Source organism: Alligator mississippiensis, chromosome 2 (assembly GCF_030867095.1).
Source record: "Alligator mississippiensis isolate rAllMis1 chromosome 2, rAllMis1, whole genome shotgun sequence".
NCBI classification, from domain to species: Eukaryota; Metazoa; Chordata; order Crocodylia; family Alligatoridae; genus Alligator; species Alligator mississippiensis.
The window spans coordinates 232,413,764-232,427,014 of NC_081825.1; the positions used below are offsets into that span (position 1 = coordinate 232,413,764).

The 13,251-nt window shown below is 47.7% G+C and overlaps 1 protein-coding gene across 2 annotated transcripts in view; it reads left to right on the forward strand.

Moving 5' to 3' along the window:
- The window catches only part of GALNT16 (polypeptide N-acetylgalactosaminyltransferase 16), a 149,271-nt gene that overhangs the window by 84,940 nt on the left and 51,080 nt on the right, over window positions 1-13,251 (forward strand). For both annotated transcript variants that reach the window (XM_019476768.2, XM_019476767.2), the window contains exons 2-3: window positions 6,484-6,659; window positions 12,520-12,618. In XM_019476768.2, the coding sequence (XP_019332313.1) occupies window positions 6,484-6,659; window positions 12,520-12,618 (275 nt within the window). The remainder of the gene's footprint in view (window positions 1-6,483; window positions 6,660-12,519; window positions 12,619-13,251) is intronic.

Here is a 13,251-nt window from a genome sequence, read left to right on the forward strand (position 1 = left end):
TTTGGCAGAGCAATTATATTTGGCTTTGTATGTGGTTGTGTGTTTGTGTGAGATTGTGTGTGTATATATGTGCTTGCATGTTCATTTATGGGAGAAGAATAGTCCCTTTCTTCTGGCCAAAGCATGTTGATTGGGTCAGACACACAGCAAATCCATTTTATGTTCTCTGATTCAGCAGACCTGCTGCAACCATGACAATGAGCTTAAAAAAAAAAAGGAAAATAAACTTTTTCATTTGTTAGCTTTTTCAGGATCAAATGGGACATAGACAGTGAATTACTGTAGGCAAGCTGGGGTCACACCAGGTATCTGTTGCAGTCTGAGTCATCAGGCCAAGGGTTGAGGCAGTGTCATGGTCAGGGCAGAAGGTAGATCAGAGCTGGGAGATCCAAATAAGGTGGACAGGGACCATGGCAAGGCTGGGGTCAGGCAGAAGAAAGGCAGAGGTCTAAGAAGCACACACGAGTGTTGTTGGGACAAGTCCCTCTGTCAGGAGCTTGTAGTTCCTATAGGTTCCTCTGGTCACCTGCATAAGTGTCCTCATGAGAGGGACCAGGCTGAGCTGGGGCTGGCATATGACCAGCTACCTGATGGCGTTGAGGACTTAGCCTCTGCCCGCCAGCTAAGTTACTCTAGGTTTGAATCCCTGTGGTCACAGTTTCATAGTTTGTAGGGCTGGAAGGGACCTGAACAGATCATAAAGTCCGACCCCCTGCTGTATCAGGAAAGAGTACTGGGGTCAAACGACCCCAGCAAGGTGTTCATCTAGCCTCCTCTTAACGACCCCTAGGGTAGGAGCCAGCACCACTTCTCTTGGAAGTTGGTTCCAGATCCTAGCTGCCCTGACAGTGAAGTAGCGCCTCCTGATGTCTAGCCTGAATCTACCCTCTGCCAGCTTGTGACCGTTATTCCTTGTCACTCCTGGGAGTGCTCAGGGGAACAGGGACTCCCCCAATGCCTGCTGGTCCCCCCTGACTAGTTTGTAAACGGCCACTAGATCCCCTTCTCTTGTGGAGGCTGAACAGGCTCAAGTCCCTTAGCCTTTCCTCGTAGGGCCTGTGCTGCTGACCCCTGATCATGCGGGTGGCCCTCCTCTGGACCCTCTCTATGTTGTCCACGTCCCTCCTGAAGTGCGGTGCCCAGAACTGGATGCAGTACTCCAACTGCAGCCTGATCAGTGTCTCATAGAGGGGGAGGATCACCTCCTTGGACCTGCTCGAGATGCATCTGTGGATGCATGACAAGGTGCGGTTGGCCTTCCTGACCGTGTCCCCACACTGTCGGCCCATGTTCATTTTGGCGTCAATAATGACTCCAAGATCCTTTTCTGCCTTTGCACTGATGAGAAGGGAGTTCCCCAGCCTGTAGGTATGCTGCTGGTTCTTCCTCCCCAGGTGCAGCACCTTGCACTTGTCAGTGTTGAAACCCATCCTGTTCTCATCCGTCCACCCCTGTAACCTGTCTAGGTCTGATTGCAGCCTATTCTTCCTTTCTAGCATGCCCACTTCCCCCCGCATCTTAGTGTTGTCTGCGAATTTGAACAGGGTGCTTTTTACTCCCTTGTCCAAGTTGCTGATGAAGATGTTGAACAGTGCAGGCCCGAGGACTGTGCCCTGTGGAATCCCAATGCCCCCATCCCTCCAGGTCGAAAATGACCCGTCCATCACCATTCTCTGGGTGTGGCCCTCCAGCCACTTAGCAACCCATTTGACTATGTAGGTGTCAACACCGCAGTCCCCTAGATTTTTAATGAGAATGGGGTGAGAGACAGTGTCGAACGCCTTCCTAAAGTCCAGAAAGGCTACATCCACTGCTACCCCTGCATCTAAGGATTTTGTGACCTGGTCATAGAAGGCCACCAGGTTGGTCTGACAGGATCTGCCTCTAATGAACCCATGTTGGTTGCCCGTAAGCATAATCTCCCCTGCTGGCCCCTCATGGACATGCACTAAGATAATTCTCTCAAAAAGCTTCCCCAGGATCGAGGTAAGACTGACTGGCCTATAGTTTCCTGGGTCCTCCTTCCTCCCTTTTTTGAAAATGGGAGCCACATTGGCCCTTTTCCAGTCCTCTGGCACCACACCAGAGCACCACGAGTGCTCATCAAGCTGTGCCAGGGGTCCTGCAATGACCTCTGCTAATTCCCTCAGCACTCTGGGGTAGAGATTGTTAGGACCAGCTGATTTAAATATGTCCAGTCTCTGCAAAAGCTCCCTGACTAGGTCCTCACTGACCCTAGGTCTGGGTGCGCCTCCCCTGGGGCCTACAGAGGTCCCGGTGCGGGGGGCATGATCCGGTCCCTGCTCAGGAAAATGGAGGCAAAGAAATTGTTAAATAGGTTAGCTTTGTTGTCTGGTGTGACGACCAGATTTCCTAGCGTGTTTGCAGAGGCTCCACGTTACCCAGTACCTTCTTCTAGTCCTAACAAGCTTGTACAAATGCCTACAAAGCTGGTGGGTAAGAATTGCCAAGCACCCCTCCCACCATGTAGAAAATACTACTTGAAAACCTTAGCATGACTGTCATCTGGGGGTGTGCTTTACTCACCTTAATTAATCAAGCCTCATTCCATGTCTGGGAGGTCTGCCAGGAACATAGATACCTGGTTTGATTCTGGATGGACTACCAATGTTATTATTGCAAAAAAGTGTATTTTGAATTCTCAATCACTGTTTTTTAGAGGCTGGCCCCTAATATGAGGTAAGAACGCGTGTCTTTATGTTTGGTGATGTGAGATGGTACTCAATGGTATGTATTTGAAATGTGTTTCATTACCAACTTCCAATCCTACAAACATATGGAGCTATCCTCTTCTCAGTGGTAGCAGATGACAGAACAAGGAGCAATGGTCTCAAGTTGCAGCGAGGAAGGTTCAGGCTGGATGTTAGGAAAAACTGTCATACTAGGAGGGTGGTGAAACTCTGGAATGGGTTACACAGAGAGGTGGTGGAATCTCCATCCTTGGAGGTTTTTAAGGCTCAGCTCAACAAAGCCCTGGCTGGAATGATCTTGTTGAGAATGGTCCTGCTTTGAGCAGGGGATTGGATTAAATGACCTCCTGAGGTCCCTTCCAACCCTAATTTTTTATGATTCTATATCTATATGCCATTGGAAAAGTAGAGGTTCCAGATTTCCAGCTGTTCATGACCTTTCCTCTATGGCACTTCCAGTGCTGACTGGAACTGGCAAGAAGAACATCCATGTAACACGGAGAAATACTGAATGATAAAGGGAATATTATGTGCTTTTTCTAATCTTGCAAAATGTTAGTATTTGAATTCAGTTGATGGTTTGGGCAGTTTTGGGGGCAGATCTTAGTTTATGTAAAAATGACTTTGCTAATCCCTCGTCTAGACACTCGGCTTTCCAACACCTGTTCATCTTTACTCCTGCTGTTGTGTAGCACATTCCTTTTGTCTCTTGATGAGAATGATCTGCCCAGCACAAGTTGAAAGGAACTAGACCATTTCTATCCCCACAAATGTTGTTAATAGTTTCAGATTTGTGCCCAGGATGGGTCATTTGGATGAATGAAGTTTATATAATTTTCACTTAACTGAACTTGCTGCATATTGTAAACATCAATATTAATATTTCTAACACTTAAATGTACTTGTACCGGCTTCCTTGATGGATGAGTAAAAGTTGCTGGTTGGTTGAATTCAGCAGCTCTCCTTAGGCTGTTTTGAAGGGAGTAATTAACCTGTGAGGGAAGGGAGGACCGTAGGACCTTAAAACAACCTAAAAAGCTGATATTTCCCCAAGGTACTTCCGAAGTTCTGAGAGAGGAGCAGCAAAAGAGTGGGGTATAGCTTCTTACCCTTAATCTCTGCAGAAGCCACCTTTAGAATTGATAAAGAACAAGTAAAAAGACTCTCAAGCCATTTGGCCCCCACTAAGTTCTAGTAGGCTACCTTATCCATCCCCTGAGTAGTAGATTATTGCTAAAGCATCCTCTCATGATAGGTGTTTCTCTTATCATTTGAATCCATGCAGATCCTGGCTCCAGGCTTGCATATCTTTTGAATTCAGAGATGATGAACATGGCAACACATCTTAGTGAAGCATCAGAATTCCAGGGAGGATGTTTGAAAGGTGCTTTGTTCTCATTGTGGTAATGCTGTTGGGAGCTGCGTTGTGATCAGGCTTATGAAGGTGTCCAGTCTTATAAAGATTCTCATATTCTGGAATGTCTTCAATTACTGCGTAAACCAGTCCCCCAGTAGGACTTCCCAGGAGATAGGTTTTCAGGATGCATATTAACACAGCCTCAATCTTGAAGAAGCTCTTGTCAGAGATGAGGAAAGGCTTGGGAGCCTCTCAGCCACTAACATTGCCACTGTCCCCCAGTGCTAAATTTTTGGATTGTGTGGGGAGCCCCATGGGCTGGATGACACGGTCCCTTGGCTGGATCAGGCCAGCCCACCGGGGTGGTCTGTGCCTGGACCTGATGTATGGTATTTGACCTGATGCGAGGCCCTGTGCCAGGTATGGCCCATGGACTGACTGTGCCTCACTCATCTGGCCCATGTGCCAGAAAGATCAAACACTACTGTCTGGGCCATCCTTAAGGAAAATGGCGCCCTGGGCAAACTTGTATTTTGGTGCCCTTTCCACACCCCCTCACCCAAGTCATCAGTGCTGCTGCAGGCAGAGACAGGCAGGCAATGGCACAGGGTGCCATCCAGCAGGGAGGTGGAGTGGCATGGTACACCAGACAGGTGGGTGGGGAGGCACCACTACTGCTGTTCAGGACCAAGGTGAGTGGACTGGAGCAGGTGCCACCCTGCCTGCATATGCCCAGCCCAGCTCCTCCTGAGCAGCAGCTGGAGGCAGGGGGCTAGCTGGGCCGGGCACTGTTCCTCCTGCCTGGGGTTGAGGATCAGGTTGGGGGGGGGGCAGGGCCAGGGGAAAGCTGTGAGTACAGGTTGCTCATGTGTGTTTGACACCCCTCAGACCACAGCATCCTGGGCAGTCACCCACGTTGCCCACTCTTAAGTCCATCTCTGACTACCATTCCAGGTGAAGGCACAAGCCAGATCTCCTATTCCAGTGGGTTTGCTACTATTTTGGATCCACTCCTGTTCCTACTGAAGTCAGTGGAATTTCAGATTTCCTATTTATTTCCCTAGAAGTTTTGAGTGTGCAGAGAATCCATGGCCAGGCTTTTAATGATTCTTAAGGGATGAAAAGATACTGGCAAGAGGGTGAAAGATTAGAAATGCTCTTGGCTGCAAATGTTCCAGATGTGTGTGTGTGTGTATATATATATATATATATATATATATATATACGTGACACTTAAAAAGTAACACTGAGATCCATGATCTCTAGATGAATTAGTTGTAACCATTTATTTTTACAGTAATTGGCTCTGAAAGAGCTGTTGCCACTGCCAGTCTGATTGCAACGTTCTCATATCTCTAGTGAGAGAGAATTAAAGTAGCTGTTACTTTTCCAAGACTTTTTAGAGACATTGACTGACTGCAAGACAGTCTAACATGTTGAGGCCTGGAACTTCAACCATATTTTTGGTTGTGTGGGTATAAGTTTCATCAAGCTTAATATGAATGGAAACTTAAAAATAAGAAAAGAATTTAAAAAATCTTTGCAGCTAACAGAGCATTCCCTACCAGCACCGTATTAGTGCTTGAAAACCAGGAACTGAAACTGACCATATAAATAATGAATGTTTGTCTGGATCCTACTAAGCTCTTAAAATCACTTATAGCTTGTGGGAATGCAGACATATCAGGAGTGTGGAAAGACAGGTTCAGCTGTCCCCAAGTATATTAGAATTGACTAATTCAGCATTGTCTACAACTTTACTATGTCCCTCTTTTGTTTTATTCTTCACCTCTCCAAACTAAATAGTGTGAAGCTTAATTTCTTCTCAATCCTCTAAGAATTTTTGTTCCCCATCTCTGACCCTCTTCTGTATCTGCTTCATCCTTTGGGAGACTTGTTTGGCAAACCTTAGCATACTATTCAAGGTGAGACTATGTCAGTGATTTGTATGATGGTGTTATAATACTTGCGGTGTTTTCTATTTTGTTCTTAATATACTCTAATATACTTGCTATCTTTTCCATCTCTGCATATTGAACGCACCTTCGCTGAGCTGTCCACAGTGACACTCAGATACTTAACCTGAGAGGTCAGAGTTAATTTAGAATCCATCAGTGTGCATGAGTAGTTCAATTTGTTTCCTCTAGTGTTCATTACCTTGTACTTGTCTACACTGAATTTCATTTGCTGTCATGTTCCCCAATCCACTTACTCTGTCCTGATCTCTCCAAACTAGAGCTTTGCCTCTCTGTGAAGTGGAAAGAAATTTGACCCCCCTCCCCTCCCTTAAATCTTTGGCTTTTTTCAGAATCTGCACAGACTTTACGTGAACAGTCTTTATGTGCATGTCTGAAATGACTTCCTACAAGCCAATCTACCCCCTCTAGCACACTCTGAGTCTTGTCTCTGCTCTAGGTGACAAGAGCTCCTCAAGGAGAGAAGAGCAGCAGGAGGGGTTTTGATGAAAAGGCTTACCTATCCTCAAAACTGTTGAAGGCTGGAGAAGACCCTTACCGTCAACATGCTTTCAACCAGCTGGAGAGTGACAAGCTCAGTAGTGATCGGCCCATTCGGGACACGAGGCATTACAGGTACTGCACCACCCTTGTTTAGAATCAGGGCCACTTTGTTGTGTTGAGGATCCTATAACTAGTGACATCCCTGTGTTGCCATGTGCCATGTCAGTGAGCAGTAGTGTCCTTATGGTTGGCAGAACCTGCCCTTCACCTGGCTTTCTGTTTCTTCAGCAGAGAGTTGGAGGTCTCAAATGAACACCAACAGACAGGTGTAACTAGGAATTTTGTGCTATGGGCAGAGATGTCCGATAGCAGACGTGGGGAGAGGGGGTGTGGTGGGGGTAGGGTGCAGAGTACCAAAGAGTCTTATGGCACACAAGCTGCTACACCGGTTGCTGACATGGCATGGGCTGCTACTGCTATGGAGCAGACTTCCCAGGGTGGAGGGGCCATCCTTCTTGCCTGCCCTCTAAATCACCCACCCCTAGTTAAACTACTGCACACAGGGCACATCTACATGAAATATATATTGTGCAGTTGATTAATTAGCTGTATCAGTTGTGCAGTTGTCTAATTAGCAACCATCTGTCACACGAATACACATGTGCCCCTATTAGACCAGAGTAGATTAATTAGCTCCACAGCAGGATAGTACTTGTATTTACTCCGCATGTGTAGATGCTTGATATGGCTGGCTGGGGCACAAGGGTGCTTCAGTGTGAGGGCCGCCTGCTGGCTAGCCCCATACTGAAACACCCTCATGCCCTATCCAGCCCCTCTGCAACACATTGAGCCAAGGGGAGCAGCTCTGGGCTTGCAGGCTCACCTGCTGTGCCCCTTGCCAGCTAAGGCTTCTCTGATCAAGCTCAGTATGCTACACTTCTGGGTGCATGTGCAGATGCAGTGCCCGGGAACAATAAGCCCTAGAGTTTATTCATGTGCATCAATAGCATGTGTAGATGCGCTCACAAACTCCAAGTCAGCCACTCTTCACCTCCCTGATCGCTGTGCCAGCCCCCTTTAGCCAGACTTATGGTACCATCTTGTTTCAGTTTCAGTTCCTGCCAACTATTTTCATCTAGACACTAACAGCACAGCATGTTTCACATTTGACATTAAAAAAAATGGAGAGCTTGATGTCAACCATATGCTGCTGATATTTGAACCTGTGCTGCTGCATGATTCCCACCGCTGACTGAAGCCCTATAGCTTCAGGGGTCAGAAGGACATCTGTTCCTCTCTTCTTGCTTCAGAAACAAAAGCAGAGCTCAGGCACAGCTGAGCCTGTGGCCCATTATTTTCCAATCACTTGGGAATCCTTTGGACATAAGATACTAATATTATTCAACCCAGTACAAAGAAAGGTCTGACCTTTCCAGAGGCCTTTTTTCTTCTCCTTTGTGATGCTGAAATCTGGGGGCTTCGGAGAAAACAGACAGATCTCTACACTTTCCCACATCTTTCCATCTTAATATTTTTAAAAAGCTCCACCTGAGTTATTTTAGAGTGATAATGTATATAGTATGTCTCCTGCCTGGTCCGAAGTATTCCACTTTGTCTTGATCAAAGTTTCTTTATATGCCTGAAAATTGCTGTAATATGCCACTGTCATAGTAATAAAATGCTGTAATGAAAAAATAGTCATTGCTTAGAATAGTCATAAAACAACAGCATTGAATGGGCTGATAAAAAGTAGTAACAGTTTAGTAATAATCATAAAACAGTAGTAATAAGTGCTGAAATGAAAATGACAGTGATAAGTCATGGGAAGAAGTGAATCATTTTTCATAGCTCCTGCTGAAAGTTTAGTCTAAACCAGTGGTTTCCAACCTTTTTTCATTTGTGGACCTCTGGAAATTTTGAATGGAAGTGCAGGTATTCCTTTGAATTATAAGTGTGGGTATTCACATACTTTTGATTGATCATAGTCATCTTTTGTGGACCCCTTAGACATAGTTTGTAGACCCCCCAGGGTCCATGGACCACATGCTAAAAACCACTGGTCTAAATGTGACCCCAATTGTCCAGAAAATGATAGGCCCCAATCCTGGGGCTTGGAGTCTGATCAGGACATGTGGCCAATATAGTCCAATCCACGCTCACCTTCTCAGGAACGTGAGGTGAGGCGGGAGTTTGAAGGAACATATCAGCCCCAATCTATCACTTCCAAAGTTCTCAGGAGTCTGGGATCCAAGATTCATAGACGAATGCTTGTTGTTGGAGTGAGCTGCAGTCTGTCACAATTTTACTGAGGCAGGGGAAAGCCTTTCAGGGAGGTGGTGGAGCTCGGGCTTAGTGACTTTATGAAATCTTGTTGCACTAGTATGCAGGAGGAAAACCTCTGGGAAAGCAGCCAATTGCTACTAATGCAGCCTATTGCTACTTGACCAGAAGTAACTGGGAATGCTGTGGCTGCAATATGCTCCATCCCTGGAAAGAAGGGGTAGCTTTTAGGCCTGTGAGAAGCAGCTAGTATTCGCATCAGATTCAGCTGATTCAGGGGACAGTGATTTGATTCAGTGATTTGAATCACTGTCCCAAATTGATTCAGCCAAATCTGATTAGGAGATCTGGCTGTTGCTGAATCAGCTGAACCTCCAAATCAAACAGGCCCCATCCCCTGCCCTCTCTTCCAGTCCTGTCAATGGCTGCTTCGCCCAGCCACAGCGTCCTGGCACTTCAAGAAAAAGAAAAAAGCTCCCACTCACTGGCTCCTGCCAGGCAGGGGGGAATCCCCACTCCCCCATGCTGCATGGGGGGCTCTGCCATGAACCTCCTGACCCCTGCCCACTCTCCCAGCCCCCTCCCCCATTGGCTGCCCCACCCACCCCAGCTCCCGGCTCTTTTGGACTCACCAGCTCCTGACAGGTGGGGGCCAATTTCCTCTGCCTCCCACTGCCCTGCGCCATGTGGGGGGCTCTGCCACAAGCCCCCAGAAGCCCCAATGGCACATGGAGCAGCTGGTGAGTGGGGGCTGTTTTTTTTCTTTTTTTTAAAGAGCCTGGAGCTGGGGCCGGGTGGGGGAGCCATGGGGGGGGCGGCGCTGGGAGAGTAGGCGGGGGATGGGGGCTCATGGCAGAGTCCCCCACACAGTGCAGGCCAGTGGGAATCACCCCCCTGCCTGGCAGGAGCAGGTGAGTTTGGGTTTTTGTGGGGGGGGAGGGGGGGATTGTTTTTTTTTAAGAGCCGGGAGCTGGGGCCAGGCGAGGCAGCCATGAGAGGGGCTGGGAGAGTGGGCAGGGCTTGGGGGGTGCTCAGGGGGGCTGGGGCCTGGTGGGAGTCCCCCCATGGTTCCCTCCCCCTTCCTCCAGCCCCCCCTCCCCTGCCTCCTACTTACTCTGGGTCCAGCTCCCTGCACCAGCGGGTGGGGACTGCCCAAATCTCAGAAGCTTTCCGGATCCTTTCTGAATCGATTCAGAGAGCTTTGAATCAATCCAGACCTTTTTATTGGTCTCCTGATTCAATTCAGAGATTCAGCCACTGAATTGGGCTGAATCTCCTCCGAATCGAATCTGCACCTGAAGCTTTGCACAGCCCTAGTAGCTTTCATTTCACTCCATGGAGATTCCTCTGGGCTATTGGCCTTTGGAAAGATGGTCATTGCTATCTAACAGTTTTCATAAGGAGGGATGTTGGGAAGGATCCTCAAGGCTTTTCTACCAGATTGAAAGAGTCTATTTAGATTCTACCATTATTGATTTTCAATGAGCAGTGCTGCTCTCATCCAACTTAGGTTGTTCCAGCCTCACTCCTTTTTTTGTCTCAGCTCTTTGTGTATTGGTAACCACACATTCCACATCCACACTCCAAATTGGAATCTTGGGACAGAGGGCATTGAGTTCAGTGGTTACCTGCAAAACAGACTTGATGAGATACAGGAGAAAAATAGACTGGCAGAGTTATGGGAATGATTCCTTCTCCCTTTTAACAACCCTTGTCCACTGGGGATGTAAGGAACCCTGGTAAAAGTTCACTCCAGGAGAACGCTTGACTTTGAGTGCAAGCACAAATGGACATTTGACATTTCAGTCAAGTCAGGTGAGAGGGTATTTTTCATTTAAAGGAGCCTAACTCATCTCCTCAGTGGTTTCACACTGGCTGGTAGTGAAGCACACTCTTCTTCTTGAACAACCTCCCATTTGGTTACACTGCAGTCTCACTAATCATCTTGATGTTGGTATTTTCCCAGGGATGAGGGGGGCAGAAATCACTTTCCATTGCCAGCAGAGATGTCACTGTTTGAAAAGAAACCCCTGTGCATGGGGCACATGCAATGATGGTAGCTGCTTTTCCTTCTGCAGAGGCTGACCTCCAAGGGCCTGTCTATACTGAATCAGTGGTGGGTCTTCAGGAGGACAGGACTGAGCACACCTTACCCATGACCTGCCCTAAAGGTGCCGACCCCCGACATACTCAGCACCTCTGCCCACCCACTTGAGTCTGCTGACATTCTCCAGGGCTGAAAGCTCCCTAGCAAGACTGTTTTAACCTTGTCCCTTTCTTGACCTTGTGGCTACCAGCAAGTCTGAGAGAAGCCAGTGAGGACAAGACCAGAGCAGCCTCACTCAAAATTCTGGTGAACTTGAGGGCAGAGGAGGTATATGCTTAGTCCTATCCTCCATGAGATCTGCTGCTAATGTGGTATAGACAAGCCCAAGTGTTTTATAGACATAGACCAATGATACCTCCCCACTCTGCTCAGTAGCAGGTATACATTATCCTTGTTTTACACTTGAGAAAATTGAGTTTAAGGATATGGACATGCAAACAATTTATTATGAAATGAAAGGGGTCAGGGCCTTACCATGTATCATCTGTGCTATGATAACTCCTCATGGCCATGCTCTTACCTTGTGACGTGCAGTTGACATGCACTAAAATCTTGCCTTCTTTTTACCCTGAGGTAGATTTCTCATTTGTCCACTCTTCAAATGACCCATTAAGATCATACAAGGCACAGACAGAAGTGCAGCTTCCAGGTCTAACTCATAGCATTTCTCAGAAAGTGCCATGAGTTAGACCGATCCTCCTGACCCAACATATGTTAGCTGTTGTGTTGGGAGGATGGGAAATGGAGCTCCAATTTGGAGCCCATCCAGGAAAAGAGGCTGCATCTCTGCAGTCTCTTCTCTAAGCTCTGTCCCCCATCTCCCAGATCCCATTCTGTCTCAGGATGGGTGGGGGAGAAGGCAGAGGAGGAAGGTCCATTCTGGGGTTTCCCCAGCCATGCTGGAGTTGGGGAGTGGTTTGGAGCCCCCACTTTGGGATGGGGGGGGTTAGGAGGCTCTAATCCATCCACACCACCATCCAGCACCAGCTAGACAACCCCCAGAACAAGTTCCCTCTACTCCCTTCCCCCTCTCACATTCTACAAACAGTGCCAGGAGCTATGCTGGGCTGTGTCAGCTAAGCCCTGTCTCTCGCATGTGCAGACAGAAGTTAATGAGGGCACTCCACTTTGGAGTGCCTTCATCTGAACCCTCATATAATGAGGGTTCAGATTGTGGTGGGATCGGGCCCTTTAAAGCGCTCTGCAGCTTTGCATTTGTGGCACCTTTAGAGTCCAGATCAGGTAAAAATTGTCACTTCTGTTGGCACCTACAAGTCAGTGGCAAATCCAGAAATGTGGTCCAAAATCTTGGGTCTCAGCCCCCTGTTTGGACAATTAGTCCTCTCTCACTCCCAGTATTGTGGAGTCAGACTTTAGTGTCTTGGACCACTTTTTCTGTGTAGCTACTAATGGACTTTTATCATAGTATGCTTCTTAACTCCATTGTTCTCAGCAGCTGTTCGCCCTCCCTGCTGGAGGCTGAAGTTTGGAGCAGCAAGAACTCTGTCACACGGTTGTTTTCTCCTTGGAAATGTCAGGCATTTCTTTCAACCTGCTGTTGTCCATTGCATCTAGCTTAACTCGCTTTACTCTCCCACATTACAGATGTGCCTCAGTACACTATGATGCAGACTTGCCGGCAACCAGCATCATCATCACCTTTCACAATGAGGCTCGTTCCACCCTGCTCCGCACAGTGAAGAGGTAGGTGCTTTTGGCAGAAGGGGCTTTTAACCTTTAGGTCTGAAGGAGTGCTAGTCTGGGGATTGGAGAGAGCTTTTGGCAATGAGTCAAGGCAGGAAAGTTTTCATTCTGCAGGTCCCATAAACTGTGATCCCCTGCTGGTGGCTTCTGGTTTGACCATAAGCTCAGCAATCAGCAAGAGAAAAGGAGGTAGGGTGGCCAGTTGTGTGTATCTACAAAGGTCATGCAGGAACTGAGGGTGTCAAGGGTGTCAGGAAGATAGGTAGACAGGGGGCTTGCAGAGATCATTAACAGCAGGAAGGAGGCTGTTGGGGTTGGACCTGAAACCTCATGGAAGCAACTAGCAAGGGGCACTCAGGCAGGAGAGGGAGGGAATCAGCAGGGTTGACAGAGCCTGTTTGAGGTGTTTTCAGGAAGGGAAGCAAAGGAGCTGGAAGGTGATCAAGTGAAATATGTAGCTGGGTCCTAACTGGGGTACTAGTATGACTTAACACCAGTAGGCAACCAGAGCCTGTTTCACGGGGGCAGAGAGCATCACAGACTGTATACCTGTGAGTGTTTTTCCAAGTGAAAGGTGGTAGCGTTAGAACCTGGTGGAGAGGCACCCCTAAGTCTAATAATACATTTAGAGCC